The sequence below is a fragment of the Enoplosus armatus genome, chromosome 18, assembly GCF_043641665.1.
Source record: "Enoplosus armatus isolate fEnoArm2 chromosome 18, fEnoArm2.hap1, whole genome shotgun sequence".
Classification (NCBI taxonomy): Eukaryota; Metazoa; Chordata; class Actinopteri; order Centrarchiformes; family Enoplosidae; genus Enoplosus; species Enoplosus armatus.
Genome location: NC_092197.1, coordinates 3,158,526 through 3,183,383, shown reverse-complemented (window position 1 = coordinate 3,183,383; position 24,858 = coordinate 3,158,526). Strand labels below are relative to the sequence as shown.

General features: G+C 41.6%; 1 protein-coding gene across 1 annotated transcript in view; it reads left to right on the top strand.

Annotated features, from left to right (window-relative positions):
- Window positions 1–24,858, top strand: part of ap3b1a (adaptor related protein complex 3 subunit beta 1a) — a 45,597-nt gene that overhangs the window by 2,546 nt on the left and 18,193 nt on the right. Inside the window, exons 4-22 of the mRNA XM_070924103.1 lie at window positions 1,873–1,968; window positions 2,308–2,468; window positions 3,478–3,544; window positions 9,231–9,413; window positions 9,965–10,120; window positions 10,940–11,037; window positions 11,155–11,209; window positions 11,296–11,367; window positions 11,649–11,711; window positions 11,806–11,938; window positions 12,057–12,166; window positions 12,268–12,444; window positions 13,721–13,907; window positions 14,732–14,862; window positions 16,594–16,732; window positions 17,277–17,454; window positions 19,970–20,123; window positions 21,968–22,016; window positions 23,104–23,207. Coding sequence (XP_070780204.1) covers window positions 1,873–1,968; window positions 2,308–2,468; window positions 3,478–3,544; window positions 9,231–9,413; window positions 9,965–10,120; window positions 10,940–11,037; window positions 11,155–11,209; window positions 11,296–11,367; window positions 11,649–11,711; window positions 11,806–11,938; window positions 12,057–12,166; window positions 12,268–12,444; window positions 13,721–13,907; window positions 14,732–14,862; window positions 16,594–16,732; window positions 17,277–17,454; window positions 19,970–20,123; window positions 21,968–22,016; window positions 23,104–23,207 — 2,313 coding nt within the window. The remainder of the gene's footprint in view (window positions 1–1,872; window positions 1,969–2,307; window positions 2,469–3,477; window positions 3,545–9,230; window positions 9,414–9,964; window positions 10,121–10,939; window positions 11,038–11,154; window positions 11,210–11,295; window positions 11,368–11,648; window positions 11,712–11,805; window positions 11,939–12,056; window positions 12,167–12,267; window positions 12,445–13,720; window positions 13,908–14,731; window positions 14,863–16,593; window positions 16,733–17,276; window positions 17,455–19,969; window positions 20,124–21,967; window positions 22,017–23,103; window positions 23,208–24,858) is intronic.

Sequence of the window (24,858 nt, the reverse complement as noted above, 5' to 3'; positions counted from 1 at the left end):
AGTTTGGGGAAGCATTACCATTAAAACTCCTCTCTGGCGTCTTGTACACTCTGTGGAGGGTTTTAAAATCACACACGTTAAGTTTTGTATTTAAAACAAGTGGGTTAGACCAGTGTTTCCTTTTGAAATCCAAGATCTGTCTTCCGGTTTTCTTTCTTTAAAGAGAAAACATTTTTAAAAAAAAGTATATTGTCTTATCAATCAGCAGTAGCACAACTAGTTTTATTTCTTCATGTCATGAATTGGTGCAGCAGCATAAAGATACTATGGGTCTGTGTAAATACTACTAAATCGTGTAATGTGTGAGCCATGACAGACTGAATGACCACTAAGCTACTGCTCAAGAGGGGTTCCCATGCCCAGAGCCTGTGAATATTGATTAGCAGCAGCAGAATAATCAGGTAGCATGAGGGGCAGCATGTGAGCGGGGGGCCTGAAGCCGGGCGCTGTGTGCAAGGCATGCAGCCGAAGCAGCTCGTGGCAGGGTAGGGGAGCAGGTGGGTGGACGTAATTGGCAGTAGAGTGCCCACAGTCACGTCTCCTCTCTCCCACCTCATATACACCAGCTGCTAAGGTAGTGCAAGCTTCTCTCTTTTCCTAGCTCCACACTTTACTCACCTACATTACATCTCACTAAAATATGGCCTCTTCTCTTTCTCATCCCTCGTCTCCTCGTCACTGTGAGCTGCCATTGATCCCCACTAATTAGAAAACAGCACAAGAGCATGCAGGTTATTGACAGTGTTGCGTGATTTCATATCGGTGCGCTTTATTTTCCTCAATTATTGCTTCTCTTCATTTTAACACCACGTATCGTACGCTAATGTGTGTGTTTTGACGTACTTGTGTATGCGTTTGAGTGCATATTCAAGTGAGAAGAAGAGAAATGACAAAGAAACAAGAATCTAATTTGATGCTGAGCAAGTTGTAGAGGCCTTAATCGCCTCCATAGCGGTTCAAAATGAAACCAGTTGTGTGCTTTGTGGTCGTAGAAACCAGATCCTTGAGAGCAGATGGGTTGTGTCTCCTTTTATAGTGAGTAATGCCATTAATTCCAGCAGTAATGACCAGAACGATGATTGAGAACTGTGGTGCACTGCTGCAGGTCGATACTCACTGCATTAGAAAGCATGGTGCTGATTACTAATTAAGCTCTCGGTGATTGCACCTAAAATGTACCCCTGACCTCGACCTTAAATCAGTTCTTAAAGGGAAATTATAAATAGATCCTGAAGTAAATCATCATTTTTCATAACCACTTTTATTCCAGTTCCATTATTTATGAATCCGCAGCCTCGTAGGCAGAAATCAGCTCTGTTAATTCCTCTTTATTTTGTCTGAATAACTGATGTGAATCAGCAGAGGCGCAACCTTTGGCCTCCAGTTAAACTTGTCAGAAAGCAGGACAAATATTATCTCAGGCTTTCCTGCGAGAAGTAGTGTTGAAGCCAAAACACAAGACTGGAGGGGGGGCGCAAATAATTCAATGGCAATTTCTGAAAGGAACAAAAATACATAACCCCCGTTCTCCGCCTGAAACAACACTGGAGCGTTTCTGCAGCTTGTGATATCAAGACAGGAAAGCTTCCTATACCAACTTTTTTAATTTTACACCCCTTGAAATAATAAATTTTCCCCGCAGAAAAAAATGAGCTAAGAGGAGACAATCCCTGTTGTTTCATTCATTATTGTTCATTTTATTCCTTTTTATAGCTGCAGTCTTTTATCTTTTATTGCATGGAAAAACACGCAGCACGTCCTCACACATACATTGTTACAGAACGCAGCTGGTTTCCTGCATTGTTTCCCCCATTAATTTCCATTTACAGCTGTTTTTAATTTATTGCTGTTTGATTTAATTGTCCTTTGCAGCTTAAGAAGCTTGTATATGTGTACCTGGTGAGGTATGCAGAAGAGCAGCAGGACCTGGCTTTGCTTTCCATCAGCACCTTCCAGCGGGCCCTCAAGGTAACATTTCTACTTCTTCGTTATTACTAACGTGGTAAAAAGCTGGAATGTTTTAGTGTTGATACAGCTGAACAATACTGATATTAATTAGAAGACGATGTATATATATTTTTCCGTGTGCGAGTGTCTTCTTAGGCACATTTCTAGAGACTCTGTCTTTTCTTGCCTTTCCTCCTCGTTGCTGAGATGTTGCCTGTGTTCTTCTTGTTGTATATGACATTAGTGTTGTCGCGGTACATAATCTCCACTGGGAAAGTTGCATATAATCTCTAAAATACAGTAATCATTATTAGTAGAGAACACACAGGGCTTTTTTTTTCTTCTGTATCTCTGTGGCAGGACCCAAACCAGTTCATCCGGGCCAGCGCACTGAGGGTTTTGTCCAGTATCCGGGTCCCCATAATTGTCCCCATCATGATGCTGGCGATCAAGGAGGCGGCATCTGACCTGTCGCCATATGTCAGGAAGACATCGGCCCATGCCATCCAGAAGCTCTACAGGTACAGTTCTCTGCATCTGAGCCGCAGTATCACTGGGTAAAGCCCGTAGCTGGTAGCTAGCTGACTGGCTCTCCTTACCACCTCTTTCCTGAGCAGTTAACACAGTAAATGGTGGGTAAATGTTGATGTAAGGGGTTTTGCCCTCCGGTTATCTTGCTCTTATCAGCTGAGTCTTTCTAAGTCTGGCATGACTCAAAGAATGAATGAGATCAAAGTAGTAAAACTTAACCAGCTTTTTACTGTACAACGCACTATATGTACTTATTTTGCGCCATTTTTTGTGAGTGTGAAATCTACGCTCAATATGTTGCCCTTAAAAATTCCCACAATGGAAAGAAAAAAAAGCTGTGTGAACGATTATTTTCGTTATGGATCAATCGTTTTGTTTATAAAATGTCAGAAAACAGTGAAAGGTGCCTACTATAATTTCCCAAAGCCCATGAAGATTTATTCAGATTGCTTGCTTTATTCAACCAACGGTCCGAAACCCCTCCAAAATATTCAGGTTCACATTCAGATATGACAAAGAAAGAAGGAAGTCATCATTTGAGAAGCGTTAACCTGGATCCGAACGATTAATCGATTATCAAAATTTAATTTTCTGCCCATCGACTAATCGATTAGTGGACTTGTTGTGCAGCTCTAGTCCATGGCATGCACACTCCTTTCTGCTGACACTGCTGCAATGCAATGCAATGCGTCGCATTTTAATGATGAGTCACAAGTGTCCGAAATCTCATTTGTATCGCTCGCTGTAGATCAAAATACTGAGTGTATGTTTTATAGGGGTCGCAGTCTAGATCAGAACATAAAACCTGCTCAGAGACAGCTGACCCGAGCCACTGTAAACACACGGGCTCCTGCGTATTCTGAGCACACAGAGCCGACATAATTCAATTTGTAAGTCCATCAAGTTTTCATGCTATCTGAATAATTGCCATTCCTTAGTTGACAATTTGTCTCTCTCCCTCTCTCCCTCTCTCTCCCTCTCTCTCTCTGTTGTCTTCAGCCTGGATCCAGAGCAGAAAGAGCAGCTGGTCGAAGTGATTGAGAAACTGTTGAAAGACAAAAGCACAGTAAGTACAGACTGAGCAGACGGAGTGCTGTACAGTGTATATATTTCTCATGTTGGAGAATGCAGACCACTGGAGGGCGCCCCAGTCAAGCGATTCCCCTCTCAGCTCTCCATCCCACAGCTCATTCGGCAATGCCATGGTTTGTTAACACCTACTTAAACCCACACATCTTCAGATGCTCCTTGTTAAGTGTCCATTTGGAAGGAATTTTCGCACTGATGCTAGTGTCAGCTTAATTTGCTCAAAGGCTAACTTCTTCTCTCTGTGTCTTTTTTTTTTTTCTTCTACCCCAAAATGGACCGTAAATGAGTTGGAGTCTCAGATTTTGCGTTTAGGCCAGTCACAGACACAATGCAGGCAGCCCATTAGAAGTCAGTAGGCGGCACATTAATTTGAGGAGGTCACAGTGAATACTAAGGGTGTTTAAATGCCAATTTCAAACATGTGGACGTTGGCTACAGAATGCAGAGTATGTTGTGTTTGTACGTGCAAGTCATGCACAGTTTGTTGTAATTATGCATTCATAGTGTATACCTATCGTTATACAAACAAAACAAAGCAGCTTAGGCCAAGGGGGGGGATGGAAAGCCCAGGACCAGATGCATAGCATATTTAGCCCCAGACGCTAACGAAGACAGATGACTTCTCCGACACTGTGGGGCTGGGGACAGAGAGAGGGCACTATCATCACACAGACGCACCAGCACTATCAGTCTGTGATGAATGGTGAAAAACCCAAACATAGCGGATGCTTAATAGCTTATCGCGCGATGCATTTTTTTTTATGGTCAGTCTTCTCGCCATTTTTATTTCTGTTTCTGTATTCTGGGAGTAATACCACGCGAGGATGTTCTGGAGTTGAGTCTGAGCTGTCAGAGGCTCACTGAGGGTGAACACGTAGCTCAACGTTCACATTAGTTTTGCACATAAAAGGTCAGCGTACTGCACTGCCTGTGAAAGTACTTTTATAATGTCCTGCAGGAGTTTTGTCAAGTCTGAGAAAATGACCCCTGATGATGTCATGAGGGTTATATCCGAGCTTGGGCAGAAAGCCGCGTGGAGAGAGAAAAATTTACCAGGCATTGGATGAAAACATGCAATTTGTTGCATTATTGGAAATGTAAAATATTCACATTTGAGAAGCTGAAACCATTTTTGAGTTAAAACGACAAAGGAATCAATCATTGCAAAATTGCTCCCTATTAATTGGATAATCCTCCCAGCTCTATTGAAGTGCTATTAGTGTTACAATTATATATTATTTAAGTTATTTTCAGAAGTTACGAATTAACATTGTGAGCAAGTAAGGACTTTTATTTGTCTATTAAGCCTAGGGCTGCAACGACTAATCGATTGATCGATTATTCGATCGAAAGAAAATGAGCTGCCAACTATTTTGATGCCAGATAAATCACATCAGTCATTTTTCAAGCAAAAATGTTGAGGATTTGCTGCTTTTCTTTGTCGTTTATGATAGTAAATGAAGAGTCTTTGGGTTTTGGTCGAACAGAAGAAGCAATTTGAAGGCGTAAAATAAATTGTGATGAAAAATTTTCACAATTATTTGACATTTTATAGACTAAATTATTAATCGTGACAATAATTGGCAGATTAATTAATCATGAAAATACCTGTTAGTTGCAGCCCAAATTAAGCCATTCATTTTGCGTACCGCTTGTTATCTTGAGGTTCACGAGGGGGGGGGGCTAGATCCCAGCATACATTGAGCAGGAGGCCATTTATCACTTCAAAACATACAGACAAACATATGGTCTCTCATGTTCACACCTACTAGTAATCTGTCCCTGTATCTGTAGACCATTTTCCCAGCAGGCATTTTGACTTGTCATAGCAGGAAATACACAGGTGAAACTGATTCTGTTATTAATCACACCTGTGCTTGTGTCAAAATGTCTGCCTACTTTAGCCTTTTCAGGCTTAAGCCAGCTCAGGTCTGTGTTTAGGTTTGGAACACAGTTTTTGTCGTTTCGGATGTTAATGAATCAATTTAAGAGTGAATAAGTGATTTAATTTAGGTAAATGCTCTTTAGCTGATGTCACTGTGCTGCCTGTAGAAGAAGGAAACATTTGGTTATTGTTCCAGCCTGTGGCATCGTCCAGGCCTCCTCCTCCTGACATTTACCTTTACAGATGTGCCCGTTTGGTTAAATGGCTGTGACACATGGGGGCCTGTTTATAGGCAAGATGGTTTAAAGAGAAAATGGGAAGGCCTGATGACAGAGACAACATAGGAGTTTGTGCAGCTGTTTTACCGTGATGGATCTATTATCCAGCCATTACAAGATAAATGATCGATCCCTCCCACCCCCACCCCCCGTGCACCTTCTGCAAAATTGAAATGAGAACAGAAAGGAGAGGCAGGAGGAGGAGGAGGAGGAGGAGGGGGGGTGTACTATGATTAGGGGCTAGGTGAGATGCCCATTAATTTAAGAGAAAAAGGGAGGGAGGAGGAAGAGAGCTGGAGAAGAGCGAGCGAAGGGAGGATAGGCCGACCCCGCACCGGGCCATCAATCAAAAAGGCGCACGTCGTCTCTGGCGTGATGACCCAGCACTCTCTGCCTCTCTGGCATCCTAATTAGAATTCATAGCAAAATAGATGCAAGGAAACGGTTTGGGCCCTTCATAATTTTATAGGAAATTTATTGTTATTAGAAGAACCATTTGCTTAGTGTGATTTTTCCATTACCGGCTTGTCACGCAGGGTAGATAATATGGTCGAGGTGGAGGAGGAGGAGGTGTATGAACTCCATAGATTGGGGTGTCAGTTTTGTTGATGGTGCATGTAGTTTACCTTGGAGCTGTGTCTAATGGGGGAAGTTGGTAGAGAATGCAGAAAGCCTCGTGGCAGGATCCACATGCTCGGAGACAGTGCTGCCTGTAATAGCCTAAGAGACAGGAAGAGACCTGGGGAGAACGTCATGATACCTGGGGGGAGAGCATGCTACATGCTGAAAGTGTATATTCTAATTGACTGCTTTTGAGCATATTTATCCAGAGTTGAATATGTTGGCTGAGATGTTAACTGAAAAGCTACTTTAACATAGACATGTACAAACCTGTATTGCTCAAATTTCACTGTGAACAGTTCTCATACCGATACTTCCTGTTAGTCCCTTTTTAAAAAACAGTTCACGTCGTGTTTTGTGGATTATCCACTCCAGTGTTTCTGGAAAGAGAAGCTGCTGTTGACATTTGTCTCCTTTTTATTGGTTTGGTGGCAGAAATCTCACAGACAGATGTCTTTAAAACCAAAACCACCTGAAAGGGTCTGAAAGGTGAAGTGCTTTAAACCTGCATTCTTCCTAATGGCCAGCAGGGGGCGAGTCCACTGGTTCCAAAAAGAGGTGCGATTGTATAGAAGTCTATGAGAAAATGACCCGACTTCTCACTTGATTTATTACCTCAGTAAACATTGTCCTGATGAGTTTATGGTCTCAATCGTTCTTCAGTACAGCATTATGTTCATTTTGTAAATAGACGATAAAGCAGGGTATGCTTTAAGGCGGGGCTACTTTGTGATTGACAAGTCGCTACCACGCCAGATGCAGTCAGGTTGCAGGTATAGGTGGGTGTGCATGGTGTCCTCAGGTTCTGAGATCCACAGCTCCACCCTCTCGTCCAAATATGGTCTCTTCTGGTTTCAAAAAAACCCCCCAAAAACTAAATGGTGATGCCCAAAATGCCAAACACGAGGCTGTAGTCCACAAACCAATGGGTGACATCACGGTGGCTACGCCCACTTTTTTTTACACAGTCTGTGGTACCAAAAGACCATCACAGCATTTTGACTTGTCACAGCAAGGAAAGCACAGGTGTAATTAATAATAATTAATTAATGGTGGCTCTGTTCCATTTGGATGTTCCAGTAAGCTCGTATGCACAACACCAGGGCCCTTAAGGTCAAAATGTCTGCTATCAAGCTCAAATCAGGTAAACTTTCTCAGTAAATTGATCATATCTGAATGTAAATGGAAGAAAATCTCACTTCCTTTTCTCTCAGATGAAGCCACATATTTACAGAAACAGGATACAGTTTATTTTACAAAGATGGATTGCACCATTATCGGTCCTGCTGAGGCTAAATCAAAAAGATGACTCATTACATACAACGTGTGATGTTTGTGCTCATCGAGACATATATGTCACGATGAGTTGAGGTGATGTAAATTGTGAAACCAAATATAAATGCTTATTTTATATTCTTAATAGCTGTGGAGATGTCTTGGCTGTCAATAGAAATGCACTCAGTTTCCAGTTTATTAGGTTCACCTAGCTAAAACTAGTGCAGTCTAATACAGCAGTCTTGCAGTACATCCTCCCTCCATGAAGTGTTTATATTTTTGCATTATACAGAGAGTAATTACCTTCATTGATATAAATGGAGTGGACAAAATAACAGAAACACCTGTAGCAGTACAATTCAACAGCCTCCAAAATGACCACAAGTGAATCAACACGTCTCTAAAATAAAGTTTCAACAAAATCTGAATGTTGTAACCTTCATGAAGGGAAGATTTACTGCAGGACTGTTGTATTAGACTGCATTCATTTTAGCGAGGCGTACCTAATAAACTGGCAAGTGTAAATTACGTATGATAACATGCAAGACTGTTGACACTGAGCTAGTTTTATCATGTAATTACCCTCGCTGGATCTACCTGCAAGAGTCATTGTCTGAATGTACATAGAATATCTGTGGGTCGTTCAATGAACATCGCTTCAAACATCAGCGTGAACCCATAAAATGTAGTTTTTTTTCATCCCTCTAGTAATCCAGTCATCAATGTTAGTGTGTGAATGTCAGAAAGGCTAATTGTCACTGGGATTTAAGGTCCAGATTTCTCAGAATCTATAGACAGCAGCCGTGCACATACACATTTCATACACAAACGCATGCACGATCAATGCAGACTCATGGCAATGCTGATGGGTAAATGCGCTGGGTTCCCACAGGGCCACCGGAGGCCAGAAGGCTTTAATTGGGAAGACCAGATTCTGCTCCCTTTCTCTTCTTCTTCCTCACCATGATAATGCTGTTTGCATATTAATACACCACCATGTCACTCACTCAGTCTCACAGTCAGTCAGCGAGCCAGCAGGCAGTTGGGTGGGTGGGTGGGTGGGGGGGCATGCAACAGCCAAATGGGTTTTTTCCTCCTAGCAATAAAACACAGTTGATTATTGGCTCTCTCAGCGGCTGCTTCCTCCTTGTCCTCTTTCCTCCGTGAATTGAACATAAAATGAGTTTTGTACCCGAGAAAAAAAAAAAATATAATTTACGGAAAAAATATGAGAAACACTCTCGTTGATGGATTTCTTTCACAGGGTCGTATACATTTAGTCAGGTTAAACTTTAAGCGCAGACATTTTCCTTCTAATTGTCAACTAACTACTTAGAGGCTGAACTGTGTGTATTGTAATCAAAGTGGTAAATTGGTATTGTCTTTTTTTAAGTGCTATAATACTACTTTTTTTGACACTGGTCACATCCGTTAACCAGTCTTTTATTTCTCTAGAGTTTGTATATTACGGCTTTTTTAAGAGATAAAGTGTTTGTTAAACTTGTTCCATTAACTCGAATGTTAATAAAGCAGAGAAACAAAACATTTCCCCTCACGAGTTGGTTCCTCTCTGTCCTTCGACTTCCCTTCGTTCTTCTCTGCAGCTGGTGGCCGGCAGTGTGGTCATGGCTTTTGAGGAAGTGTGTCCGGATCGCATTGACCTGATCCACAAGAACTACAGAAAGCTGTGCAATCTGTTGGTGGATGTGGAGGAGTGGGGCCAGGTGGTCATCATCTCCATGCTGACGCGCTACGCCAGGACGCAGTTCACCAGTCCCTGGAAGGAGGTGAGGCACTCCTGACCCATTTTTGAAGTTTACATCTTCAGCAGGATCCAGTAAGCTCCACAAACAGGCTGGGGATGCAGAGAGGTGTTGACTGAGGCATGGTTGGCTTTGTTGACAATAGCAAAAATATTGAATAACGCCAGCCTTATCCTTTTAAACATATAATTCTAGAAATGTACAACAGGAGAGAGTTAAACTCCTGTATTTAAATTTTCAGTGTGTTTTATTTATTTGGCATTAGAGCCATTTAACAATATTGGATTTCTGTACAAAATGTGTTTCTGGGGAAATGTGTAATGGCTCCTCTTTACGATTCTTGAGGCATTAAAAACAATATAATTAAAATACTGCCAATATAAAATATTTAATAAGTCAATTTGCTCAATCCACGGGGGCCAATAATCCTTCAGCTCAAGTAAAAATGTAAATACCACAAACAAATTGAAGTTTGGGCAACTTTAGATCACAATAATCGAATGAAAAACATTGTGGATGTCTGAGGGAGATAGGTTAACGCATTAGTGTGATGTTTTGTGTTGTTTGTGTTTCAGGGTGCCATGTTTGACGAGAATAATGAGAAAACGTTCTATGACTCCGACTCTGAGGAGAAACGAGACCAGACGGAGACCAAGCCCTACATCATGGACCCTGATCACAGGCTGCTGCTCAGGAACACCAAACCTCTGCTGCAGAGCAGGAACACGGCCGTGAGTTACATCTGAGAGGAAGACGATTGAAATTCATTGTGTGAGAAAGTGTAAACGTGTGCGCTGCTTTTTTAATGTGGAGAGATGTAAACACTGATCAGGGTTCCTGAGTGCAGCCTCTTCTTGTAGCCCTGTATGGACGTACACACACCTCCCCAGCAGTAATGCACAAATACAAAACGCACACCTGGACACACGACACAAAAACACAAGAATACACACATATATACCTGCCATAGTGCACCCCCCTCCCACCCCCCAAGACTGGGAAAAAAAAAAAAGATAAAAAACACAGTGAGTGCAGATCTCCATCACCCAGGAGTCTCAAGGTCTCTGTCGCTGTGTAGCAGCGGGAGGAAAAATGTTCCCAAATGAAAGTGTTGATTAAAATGTGACATGCTGTGTCTTTACTCGCGACAACACAGTGACATCCTCCATCTTCATAGACGCCTGAACCCTTTCATTCTGCCTGCAACGATGGACACACGTCCGCCTGCTATTTAAAGCTCCGCTGAAAAATTACCTTTATGCCGTCGATAGAGCCCCAAGAGATGCACGTGAAGGAATTGTATTTTTAGCTCGGGTAGACAGATGGTGAAATGCAGTAGGTGGTGTAATAATTAGAATAACAATAAAGCACTTAAAAGTTACTAAGTGCTTTTCTGAGTGTTAAAAAAAAACACGAAATTCGAGTTGGAGATGTAAAAAGTGGGTTGAACATTAAAACAAACAACGAGAAGTTTAAAAAGCAAGAAAAAAAACAGACATTTAAAATGTGTTAAGATATTTAAATCCATTTAATGTCTGACTGTGTTGTAGGTGGTGATGTCTGTCGCTCAGCTCTATTGGCATTTGGCCCCAAAGCATGAAGTCAGCGTTGTCACCAAGTCGCTGGTTCGACTGCTGAGAAGCCACAGGTAATGTAAAGATGCTGCCTCTCCCTAGTTGGCCTCCTCCTGAGTCCCCATCTTCACTTTATCTCTGCATCCATGTCGTTGAAGTCTGAATATGTTACGTCTTTCTCTTCTGCGCAGAGAGGTGCAGTACATCGTGCTTCAGAACATAGCCACAATGTCCATTCAGAGGAAGGTAAGTTGGTCTGCTGGCTGAATGGACAGCAGAACAATAATTGCGTTGACGCAGGCCGTCTAATAACAAGAGTTGTCTCCAAACAGGGGATGTTTGAGCCCTTCATGAAGAGTTTCTATGTGAGATCTACAGATGCGACACATATCAAAACACTGAAGGTAACTACCGGTTTATTTTGTGCGTTATGAGCATACTGTGCCACAATATGGCCTCCAATCAGGGTCAGTAAGATTTTGAGCTTGTGAAATGATGTAAAACTTTTAAACATGTGTCTGCAGGAGAAATTCAAGTTTGTAAATGTAGAAACAATTGTTTTATTTGAATTTGACTCAGAGGGAAAAGAACTGCTTTTATGAACTGCAAGAAACTCAGCACCCAAAGTTCCCACACTGATTTCTGAACACTGAACACTCTCCCTTTTATGTTTTTTTTTTTGTAGTTGGAGATCCTGACCAACCTGGCCAATGAAGCCAACATCTCCACTATTCTGAGGGAATTTCAGGTGTGTGTTTTGTTTCTTTTCGGTTTTCCACTTCCTGGTGACTTTTAAACAGTTTCTTCCCTTCGCCGTCCCCGTCCTCGATCTTGTTTTTCAGACCTATGTGAAGAGCCAGGACAAGGCGTTTGCGGCGGCCACCATTCAGGCCATCGGCAGGTGTGCCACCAACATCTCTGAGGTGACGGACACCTGCCTCAACGGTCTGGTGCTGCTGCTTTCCAACAGAGACGGTAAAATTCGTTGATTACAGATATCTGCGGCGCCCTTTTGTCGCACAGTGTTTTCCTTCCTCGGTGTGTTAAGGTGCTCGTGTCTCTTGTGAGAACTTCCTGTTCGTTGTCTTTGCAGAGACGGTGGTGGCTGAGAGCGTGGTGGTGATCAAGAAGCTGCTTCAGACTCAGCCCACCCAGCACAGCGAGATCATCAAACACATGGCCAAGCTCTTCGACAACATCACGGTACGATTCACCGTTGTTCGTGCCGTTGATCCAATTGTATTTGTGCCGGTACACTGAGTATCCGCTGCTCTTTCTCTTTAATTTGTCACCCGAACTTGTAGGTCCCCATGGCCCGAGCCAGCATCCTGTGGCTGATGGGAGAGTACTGTGAGAGGGTGCCAAAAATTGCACCTGATGTGCTTCGTAAGATGGCAAAGACTTTCACGGCAGAGGAGGACATTGTGAAGCTGCAGATAGTCAACCTGGCAGCCAAACTCTACCTGACCAACTCCAAGCAGGTACAAAATAAAAGGGCAGTGCCAAGACACGTGTTTTGTTGACGTTGATGGAGCTGGATTAACGCTACTGATTTCTTTTTGAAAAGTAGCACATGTATGTATCAGATCCCTGTTATCTAAATGTGAAGTTTTTTTTATTACACAAGAAACATCTTTATGTTGCTGTAACTGAACACTTCTGCCACTCAGAGCTAAATGCTGCAGTTTAAATATAGAGCTGTGAATGAGACAGCTTTAATGTAATGGAGCATCTCCTAGCACAGCTTGGTGTCTACAGGCCCATTCAGTTAGATGGGGTGATTTTGGCCTCTGAGCTGGGTTTATGAGCCCAGACGCTGCCCCTCCAAACGACCACATCATTACACCTCTTGCTCCTCGTAATGTGTCGGGGAGGATGGAGAAGAAGAGAGGGAGAGACAAAGACGATGCAGAAAAGGGTTCGGGTTATTATAATCAGCAGTAAGTTTTGTTTTTATGCCTTCCTAAATAATATACATCAGTGAAAGTGCTGTTTCTCCATGTTTTGGGTCAGAGGAAGGGCTCTTTTTACTTATCCAGGATGAAATAAGAACCAAGCCTGTTTAAAGAAGAAGAAAATGTGGGAACGACCTGGAGACAAAAGGGGGTGAAGGAGATGTCAGATGTCATTAAGGGGCAGTCGTTAATGGCAATCCTTGCTCAATTTAATTGGTTGCACATGAAGTTCATGGCTATATTCCTGTTTTTATCTATGTTTAACGGACTAGTTCAACAATTTAGGAAAATACGTTCATTCTCTTTGTGGCCAATATTTAGATGAGAAGATCACTGTCGTGCATGTGCCCTAAGTACATAGTTAGCCTAGCTTAGCATAAAGACTGAAAACAGATGGAAACAGGCTCTATCCAAAGTTTAAAAATACACCTACAAACAAGCTCTATAATTATCACATTATATCTTGTTCGTTTAATCCAAACGAAAACAGTCATTTCAAAATGACACGTCGTGGTTTTACGCGCTGTAGCTGCTGTATTTCTTGGCAAACAGCGACTGAAGTCATTGTTTTCAGCTCTATACTTGTTGCACAGACGTGAGAGTTTTAATGATCGTCTCTCAGCGAGAAAACAAAAAGGTGTTTTTCCTAAAATGTCGACGTATTCCTTTCTCTGCTAAATCAGTCTCGTAAACATCATTCACATCAGTCTTTACTCACAGATCCTTGTCTGCCGTCTCGCACGTTATCCTACTTTTCTCCTTCCATCTCTTCACCCAACCCCCACGCCTTCTCTGGCCTCAGACCAAGCTGCTGACCCAGTACATCCTGAATCTCGGCAAGTACGACCAGAACTACGATATCAGAGACCGAACGCGCTTCATAAGACAGCTGATAGTGCCCAGCGAGAAGAGCGGCGCCCTCAACAAGTACGCTCGACGCATCCTACTGGCCCCCAAACCAGCCCCAGTGCTTGAGTCTGCCTTCAAAGGTACTTCATACGTTTCTAATACAAACCTCTTATTCTTATTTTGAAACGTATTAAATCCTCTAAATAGCTCGAACGTTTAAGACTAAATACCATTCATCTCTGGTAATTCTTCTATTTATCATCCGGTGGCTCTATTTCAAGTGTTATGCAAAGTTGATTCAGGCAGTGGTTTTATTATTCTGGTGTGTCTATCTCTCTGAAGGGCAGTTAGGTCAGACCCCTTTACCTTGGACTAATGAGATGGATAAATAATTGAGCTAATGCTAACCTTTTTCAGACACTCAGAGGGAAGTAAATCTCCCTCATTTAGCTGTCTCTTCTCTCTCTCTCTCTCCTTTCTTGACAAAAGGGACAGAAACTGCCTCCTGCAGCATTAAAATTCAGCGGCAGTTTGCACCTACTGGATGTTTATGGAAAGCGTTAACCACCCCTGTCATTCTTAATATTCACAATTTAAGTCTTGTTTTTGTTTTTTGTTTTCAAGGCACAGTTTTTAGAGCATACCTCCCAAGGCACAGACATTGATTACCTGATGTGTGCACACAGAAACAGAGAGCTGATATCAAAAGCATGAGCCTGGATCTTATATTAAAGCTCTATATATGTATACAGTGACATGCAGCCAGTGGCCGCCTCATTAAGGACAGCCTGAGGTGACTTTGAACCTTCCTCTATCTGCCATACTGCCTTTGTTTTTGGCCTGATCTTTGATTTTATTTGCCAATACTTTAAAAGGACCTCTCTCATCTTTTCACTCGTTTCATTTTCTGTCATTTTGTTTCCCATTTTTAAAACAAATCCTTTCTCTTTTCCCTTACTTTCAGATCGAGACCGTTTCCAACTGGGCACTCTCTCCCACAGCCTCAATACTAAAGCTACTGGATACCAGGAGCTCTCAGACTGGCCAGAGGTTGCTCCCGACCAATCAGTGAGGAACGTGGAGGTCATTGAGCCTGTAAGGAATCCACCTTCCTGACAAACTCCTTATCATAGATATATTTCATACGTGCCTAATTCTTACAATTTGAACCAAACAATGAATCGATTCATAGATAAAATGATCTAATCGATAATGAAAATAATCATTAGTTGCAGCGGTAGTGGTTCATCAATTCATTATAGGTCATGTTAAAGTGCCTCTCATTAGGCTGCTATTTCTATTAGATGTTGTTTACATTACAGAGGATAACGTCACTGAGAGATTAGCATATTTTTAATGATTTAAAGTGCTAGAAGTTGAAAATGAAATATTAGCCTTCAAAAGGCTCATTAATAGTTGTGCATCAACATAACATTGTGGGTCACGACCATCACCACTCACCAGCACTTCACTAACCAAATGAAGTGCCAGGTTGAATTGAAGTTGGACTCAATAATGATGAGCAGTATTTCCACTGGCTTTTTATTATCCGTCTTTGATCTAGGGCGTTGACTTGAGTCTTCATATAATGTCCAACAGACCAGCGATTGAAAAGCCAATTTACAATTTCTTCAGAAAAATGCAGAATGGCCTAAAGAAATTGCACCGTAGTTAAAACACTTCTGATGTACGAGGGATGAAAAGCAAAACAAGTTTATTCGTAAAGTATCATTCAACAAGAAAGCAACATAAAAAGGCATTAAAGGATAAGGCTGGCAGTAGTCTATATTTTTCTCGTTGTGAGGAGACCAAAACCACCAATCAATCAATCAAAACATGTATTTTCAGTTATTCCATTGTTTGCTAAAAAATGTCAGTGCCCAGCTGTTTTAGGAAATTACTGAGCCTTTTTAAGAATTAAACTACATGTTTGTGACCCATTTTAGTTAAAGTTTAAAGTTAGAAGGCGATTATGAAAAGATACATATAAACTGGATTTTAAACATGAAATGAAATAGAGGATAGAAATAAACATAAATGGAATAAAGCAGAATAAAGAGAAAAATAGGATTCCAGTAGAGTGTAAGATGTGAATAATTAACCTGAAGTTAAAGAGGCAGAGGTGATGTTTCAACGAGAAGCTTGATGAATCATTACTTTGTTGTTTGCTACCTGATCATTTAACAATCTTGTTTTGTTGGACGTATCGGTTTCTGTTCCATTCAGCTCACAGACGAGAACTTTTTGAGCCTCGTTATAAGTTAAAGGACAGAAATTACAAAAATTAAAGGGCTTTGTTTTTCCACTTAGGAATGTTATTGATTCTAGTTTTAATTTTTTTTTTTTGTCTGAGCACCAGCTGAAGCTTTATCATTGTTCCTTTGTGGCAGCTAATGGGCATCCTAACAAAACAATATACAACAATAAAGCAGAACACAAACTTTACTCCTAGTTTTGAATATGATGTCTAGTAACTTGGAAAATCTGGGCAAGAATTGGAGAATGTTGGGTGAATTAATTTTGGTTTATTGATTAATTTCATTGCATTTTATTAAAGTGATTGAGAGGTATACAATGTGTCTATACCACTATATCAGCTCCTCACATACTACCAACGGCTAGATGCTCTTTACTTCGTGTGAATAGTTGGGTCTGTAAGTATATTTTTGATGACTGTGCAGTTGCGGAATAATTAGTTCTTCCAATTGAGCACCTGAAAAGCAAAAAACGATTTGATAATAATAAAAAATCTGGCAGTACGCTCATCCCTAAATTAAGAATCTCAAATTTGATTGACACTCACTTTCCTCCACCATATCTGTTTAGGTGAAAGAGTGGGCACCGTCAGTTGGGAAATCCAAGCAACCCAAATCTGATAAGTTCTACTCGGACGATGAGGAGGAGAAAGAAGAGGAAGGATCTGAGAGCAGTGGCAGTGAAGACAGCAGCAGCAGCAGTGGTGAAGGTTAGTTTCTGTCTGTGTGTTTTGAGGGTGTATGTTTTTAACTAACCTAACTCAGTCGTGGTTGATTTGGAAACACCTCTGGTTACTGGCAGCTGACAGCTAGTGCAGGGTTAACACTACGGGTCCCTGAACTCTGGAGGCAGCAAACACTGTTTGAGCAGCTGCTTTTATCAGAAATACAACAGTTTCCTGTGACTGCTTCACAGTAAAAGCCATCCTGTGTTTCGCCATTTGAATGCTTTTAATGTGACGCAGCAGCAGTAGGAAATGTTGGTTTCGCATTAGCAGTCAATGCTAGCAAACGGAGAGTGAACAGTAAACGGTGAAGTTGCTATCAAAATTACAAAAACCGTAATGCTGGATTATGTGCATGCTGTGTGTGTGTGAAGACAATTTGAAACCTGGGCGGGAACGGCGGACTCCGCCACATACAGTGAAAACTACTATACAGAGACAGGGATTGATTTAATGAAAGTATCAGGATTATAACTTTTAATTCACCAAGCATATGTTTGATATGCATAATGTATGTGTGTCTGCACAGAGTCGGGCAGTGAGAGTGAGGAGGAAAGCAGTGAAGAGTCAGAAAAGACCTCCAGTGACTCTGGAAAGAGTTCCAGTGGATCTGAAAGGAGCTCCAGTGAATCTGAATCTGAACAAAAAAAGAAGAAAAAGACCAAGAAGGCACCACAGAAGAAGAGCAAGCCAACAGCTGCTGACAGGTACAGAGAACTCCCTCCCGCCTGTGAGACTCTGAAAGCATAATTTTTCTTCCCTGCGAATTTAGTGTGTCCAGATGTTACCTGTTTCTCTTTTTCTCTTTCTCGCTTAGCTAATTAGACAGGTGTGTGTTTGTGAGAGGCTCCGGAGTTGTAGTCAACAACAAATGTGATCAGTGCTTTGCTGCATCAATAAGCTCGAACCCCCATCTGTTCACAACTTCAGCCATTTCTATCATCTATATGACAACCCACCTGCTGGCACGATACTTCCTTCTGTTCAGTTTGAGCTTCTCGTCCCAAAACCCACAAACGTTTGCAGTATATTTGCCCGGAAAATATTTAGATTCTTATACTCGCTGGATTTTTATATCTTTGCAGAGACGTTTTTGAGTCACATGTGATACATTGAAAAAGATGAAACGCACCCCAAAACAAACTGTGTGCCAGAATCAGAAACTTGAGTGAAAAAGAATTGGATGGACACTCCCCTGAATGGAGAAAAAGATTAGGTATTTATTCCAACATGTTTTGGCTTATGCCTTCATTATACCTGAGTAGAGTCTGAACAATCCGAGCTGCAGCATCTGCGGCAATTTATGTTCGTGTTTCATTTATTTTCCGGCAAATGATGCGGTAGTGAATGCAGCGCTGCACCGCTGCATGGACGCAGTGCAACGGTTCCTAAACTAAGAGGAAATGATAAATAAATAATAAAATAATGATACTAACACACATGTGGACACACGAGTAGTGGATTTACTCAAGTACTGAACTTAAATACAATCTTGACATACTTCTACTCCACTGTTTTTCTGAGGGAATTGTTGTATTTCTTTTATTCCACTACATTTATTAGACTCTTATGATATTACATATGATATGCTGTATGATATGATACAGTTCTATACTACTAATCTACCCAGCAGTATATAAAGTATCTGAAATTGGCTGTAACTACATCATCAAAAAGCTCTTACATGTATCTGTTATTGATAAAAAGATAATAACATAATATAATATTCTGTAATAATATCACTTTGAAAAGAGCTTTCTGCATAATGAGTACTTTTACTTAAGGAACATTTTGAATTCAGGACTTTCACTTTAAATGGAGTATTTTCAGACCGTGGTATTTGTACTTATTTTACTTATGTAAAGGATCTGAGTACTTCGTCCACCACTGCTCATAGGTGTGTTTGTAGCCAACTGGCCAAACACTATTGAACTTGTAACAAATACATTGGGAATTTGGGAATAAAATCAAATCAAGTAAATCTTAGCCAACACAGGATAGGATACCTTTCGAAAATAGATGCTGTCTAGTGTTTGAGTGAGAATTCTACATTTAGTCCCTGGACTTAATAACATTGTTGTGAGTCCTTTGGAAGATGGAAAACACCAAACAACCAAACCTCAGTCAAATTTTACCAGATTTTACTTGAGGGAGGTAACCGTATAGTCTGACAGACCTATCGTACTGTGTATACACCTTCTCTTTCCCTTCTCTCTCTACATCTCACACACACACACACACACACACCCCAGGCTGGCAGAGCTGCTAGAATATCGTTAGTGTGAATTCCATTAACAAGCTAATCAAGGAGAATTTTCCTCCAGTAGCGTAACCCACATTTACATGGCTAATGGATAATGACTTTTGATTGGTCATTTAGCAGCCTGGTGTTACCAATGAATGAGATTTGAGTCATTACTACTGAATATGCCCACGTACACTCTCTTACACACTGGCAAATTTAGTTTCTTATGCACTCTACTTCATTTGCTCACGGACACACAAACTCACACAGAATGTACCTGATTTCGCTGTGTGACAGGCCGCCGACTGACCCTGTTCTCTCCATTAGAGAGTATAATTAGAGCAACTCACCCCGGTGCTCAAACACACACAAACGCACACACACACACATACACACAGTAATTAGAGCAGCTCACCCCAGTGCTTCCACAACAAACACAGCATAATGCCCTCATTATGGCCCAGTCATTTCAGGCAGGGCCTAATCAGGCCCACAGTGATTTATATCACTTTTTCCTGTTCGCAGCAAATGAAATCTGTAGGCCAAATTAATACTGGCTTTTCATCATCGCCCAAGTTAAAAAGCCAGTTACCGTCACAATTCCCCTCATTAATTTAACGGCTGAAAATCCCAGGCAGGCGGAGTAAACACTCATTATCGGGACAAATTGAAGAGGGACAGAGCGAAGTGAAAGAGAGAGGAGAAAGATGGAGAAAATCTTTTTTGAGTGAATGCAACATTGAATTAACTTCGCAAACAAAAACAGATTGATCGCTGTTGTTCTGACCGGGGGCCAAGCTTAAGCTTTCAGTTTGGGTGGAAATAAAAACATGTTGCCAAGTTTTCTCTGCCTGCTGGTTTCAAAAGTATTTGTTCAAATGATATACGTGGAAGTGTTTTATGTAAATGGACATATATATATGTATTCTATTACTTGTATTGATGCCATATCTGAGGTACGTTTTGCTGTGTTTCAGTGACTCCGATGAAAACGGCAACGGACCTGCAGCCCAGGCCAGCAGCTCGTCCCCCGAAAGCTCCTCCGGCTCAGAAACCGACTCCGAGGACGACTCTGATTCGGACGCCCTCGCAGCACAGAGGAAGAAGAGTGATGCAAAGTCCAAACCCAAGGTGAGGTCCAGGAAGTGAATTTGGATCTAGGATGAACAAATGGTTTAACTGAGTAACAGAACAATCTATAACTTTGAGGTGCAGACCAGTGTGAGCTCCATCAAAGATAAGGACACCGTGCTTCATTCACTTGATGTTTTTAGCTGATCTTGCCTTCATTAGGATGGTGTCTGAGATTGTTTCCAGTCTATTGATCGGTCATGTGACATTTTCACACTTACACATACTTAAGTTAAACAAATCCAGCAGATGTGTCACATGATGATTTATCATTGTGTGCATTTTGACTTATCCAGATGAGGAGCACTCTAATGCTAAAATACACACAATCATAAATGTTAGACAAGTTAAGTATATTCTTATATATTAGATAGGAAGCAGGAGAACTTAAGTATAGCACAGATTTTATTCCCTCTTCATAGTTTTTATTTTATGCTTCTGGGTCATACGGATGTCCAACATTATCCAAATAGTATGCTAAAAATATACATTTATGTAAGCAAAATACACAATAAGCTCAAATCTATCTTAATATAACACTCCCATGCCATGGCAAGAGTTACTGGTCTCCATAATGGCCTTGAAGCGATACTACACTGTAAGAAATGTTGGGGTGAATTTCAACTTCTATACAAAAAGCTAGACATTAAAAATAGATACCTGACAGTTTATATGGATCTTTGTAGCCGTGACAACACACTGCAGGCAGTTGTGGCTAAATACAACAGATGTTGACTTGGAGCTGTTATCAAACATCTAATAACTAAAGAATTCACAGGAGAAACACGCATTTGTCATACTGTAATGTTCAGCTCAGGTTCAGTCAGAATCAAATATTCATCCCCTGATCTGATCTATTCTACAATGCATCATGTTTAAACCGGTGTTATTGTAAACAAGATCAAGGAGATTAAACCCCGTGTTCTCCCAGAGAGTTGTTGTTCCCCAGGTACACATGTGGCGAAAGTCAATTTATATCGTGGGATATAATTTCGCTCCTCTGACATCAGCTTTCTGTTTTCTCTTCAAGTCTTTCATTCGTCCCCTTCTCAGCCCTCACCGTCTTTTTCCTTACCTGTCATGCACATCACATTGTCTCACCCTCTCTTTCCTTTTCTGCACTATGAAACTCTCATTTCATACAGTTTGTCATTTGGACATGGCCTATGAATTATGCATCTCTCTCTCTCTCGCTCCTCCAGGCCTCTTATTTGCTAACAAGGTTTCCGTCTCTATTACCACCACCGAGCGACAGTCAGAGAAGATCTGATAAGATACGGCCTCTAACTTTATTGTTTGTTTTCGCTCTCATTCCTCACTCCCCCTCCTCTGTCCTGTTGTTCTGTCCCCCCCCCCCCCCCTCCCGTCTTCCAGCCGGGAGTATGCAGAGTGGAATTTTATGGTTCTTTATGTGACGTGAATGGAGCCGTGGTCGGTTAGGAGGGTGTGGAGAACGGGTGATAAAAGCTGCTCGTACGCTTTAAATGCGTTTTTATTGGGCCTGTTGTGGTGCGAGCTAAAGGAGTGTGTTGTAATTCCCACAAGTCAACACCTGACAAGCTCGCCTCAGTCGCACGGGGGTGGCGTGTATCGGTTGTGACACGACACTGTGCATGACTGGCCATCGGAGATTCCAGGCGCGTTACGCATAAACGCGTCTGTTTTTTGGGATGAATGTGTCACGTCTTGAGAGACACTGTCAGCAAAATTGAAGCGTTTCATCCTCTGAATAGCAGAAGACACAATTTCAGTTCTCTTGTTTTGAGTTGTCATTTTTTTTCTTCCTGGTCCTCTCCTTCTGTGGCGCTCATCGTCGTGTTGCTGTGTTTGTGTTTTTTTTTCAGGTGGAAGTGAAGTCCAAGAGGGAAGTGTCCTTACTGGATCTAGATGACTGTGAGTTTATCTGAACATGTATTTATCACCCAGCTCTCTTAGCCTGCTTTAGCTCGGTGTATAAACCCTTATTTCCAACAGCAGCTGGCTCCAAAAAAAGCTCTAATAAACCAAATCTATTCTACCTGGCTAAGACCAAATGGCAGACGGAGAAAGTTAGCAAACTCTCAGAGAGGAAAGTCGAGCATCTCCGTCTGATGACCCAGATGTTATTCTCCCAGAAGAGAGCTAACAGGAGAGTGAGTATTGGGCTTACATTTGTCAGGTGGCCAGAAACACGGATCCAAATGAATGGAGCCAGTGTTGCTCCACAACAACAAAAATAGTGACCTCCAACAACAACGTTTGGCATCTTGATGAAAAGTAAAATGCGTTAAAACTTTAACAGGATTTTTCTTGAAATCTTACAAACAAGATTAATACAAGACTCATGTAAATCCTAAAAAGCTTGTTTCCTTTAATAATAATCAATCCCCCCCCCCACGTGAAGAGAGGCATGTAAGCGGGGGCTACTGTGCCTCATTCTGTGCCAGCCTATCCCAGTCATTCAGTGCATGGTGCTGGCATGAAGTCTAATAAAGATAAATAATATATATATATATAACAAAGATAAATAATATAATACACTTCATTTAAATGAAAAAAAACCCTTGTGATTACATATTGTACATACAACACCCTTAGACCCTTGATTTGAAGGATCCACCCCCCCCCCCACCCCCCAAAAAAACATTTTAACATTTTAAATCTCCGCCCTCAGATAAAATCCTGAAACAGTTTTATAAACCTCTTTTATTTTGACATGAATTAAAATAAACTAAAAATATTGGAAGGCCCGCGTCTTCCACTCTTGTAAAACTACACTGCCCCCCCCCCCCCCAATTGAACACGTGCCGATTGCCGACACGTGTTATAAGGTGATGACGTGTCAGTTGATGTGTTTTTCCTACAGCCCCCCCCCCCCAAGTGGCCAGAGAAGCAGTTATTAAAACGTTTTAAAGAATTTGAAAATTTGAGTGTTTGGCGCCCCCCTAGTGGCAGCAACGTGCCTCTTCTCAGTTTCTGTTTTCTTTGCGTCGTCCTTTAGTTTCTCCTGCGCCCACAAACGCACCAAAGTCTTCGGTCCTCTCCTCGAGCCTGCTGTCCGACCTCGAGGGCCTGTCTCTCTCCAACGTCTCCTCCACCATGCAGGTTAGTGTACTTGTGTGTGTGTGTGTGTGTGTGGATGACATTTCCTCTATCAACGAGTGTTGAGAGTCAATCGTCGCTTTGACGCTGACAGAACAGCAGAGCAGCATACGAGATGGTGAAATGAGCCTCTCTCTCCCTGGTGGAACATTTCTGCCTCGGACGCCAACTATTGACCTTTTCTGCCGTCTTATATTTATAGCCAGTCAGGACAGAACAACTGCTCTGCCTGTTTCCTGTATCTCTTATAGTCTGTCTCTCTCACCCTCGCTGTCTTTTGCTCTTCCACACCCTTGAACTCTATTTCTGTGTCTCATCTATAAGTCCACCCGCTCTGTCTCTCTCTCTCTCTCTCTCTCTCTCTCTCTCTCTCATCTCCCTCCTCCTCTCTGTCACCTTCCATCTCTCTCTGTCAGATGTTGTGTCCCTCGTGTCTCGGCGATGCGTATATCTGATGGTTGACCTTTCCTCGTGTGACGGCTCCTTTCTCTCCTCAGTATGTGAGCAGCTCGGCACGTCTGTGTGTTTTGTATCTCGCCCCCCTCCCTGGGGGGGGAGGAAAATGTCCAGACCATTCTTCCTGCTGTTGCTGTGTCTATTTTGTGTCTCCTGGCCGGGTTTGTGGTAACTCTGCTGTTTGAAGATTTTAAATCAGAGAATATTTGAATACGTTCAGCATTCACACAGGTGTTTGTCATGTGCTTTTATTTTGGAATTTACTTATATTTGATTTATCGCTGTAAATAACTTACACATAATTATAAACAGGGCTGCAAGTGATCTTTAGTTTGCTTAATGATTAAAATGTCAGAAAACAGTCAACAAGTTCCCATATTGCAAAGGTTTTGTCTTAAAATGTTTGTTTTTCCAAACAACAGTCCAAAATTTAATTTAATTGATAAACTGCTGTCCATTCAGACGATTGTCTGTTAATCAGAACTGAATCTAAGTTCAGTCGTACTTCTACAATATTTAGCAGGAGGAAAAGTTGCAATGAGAGTGGAGTTGTTTTTATTTCAAGTTAAGTTTGTACCACTTAGTGTTTGTATTATTGCCAAACTCTCGATATTTGTTTTAAGAATATCCTGCTAAATGCTAAATGATTTGGGTACATGACACCCTCTGTAACTGAGGGATCCCTCCTCTAGGACGCACAGACAATAGGTGCCATATCTACAGAGTAAACAGAAGAAGCAGTAGTAGAGTTTAAATATCAGAGCAATAGTTTGACATTTTGGGAAATATGCTTGTTTGTTTCCTTGCCGAGAGTTAGATGAGAAGATCAATACCACTCTTACAAATGTAGGGTAAATATAAGGGTACGGCCCGATTAGCTTAGCTTAGCTTAGCCTGGAAGAAGACAGCTAAAATCTGTCCTCTAAAGTTTAAGAGTTTCAGGCAAAGTGTAAAAGCATGAAGAAGTTGATGAAAAAGAAAAATCAGTTTATTTTAGATAAATTTACAGTCTAAATGAAGTTAAATACATGCTTTACATAGATGCTTTAAAAGTGACTGATTTCTCTATGAAGTCTGGTAAACGATTTGTTTGCACGTAGACAAATGTGTTCCCGCCGCAGCTGAATGTCTTTCCCCCGGCTGTCTGAGCGGCCTCTCCACTGTCCCAGCTCTGGCGTTGCGCTAAGCTTTGTGGTGA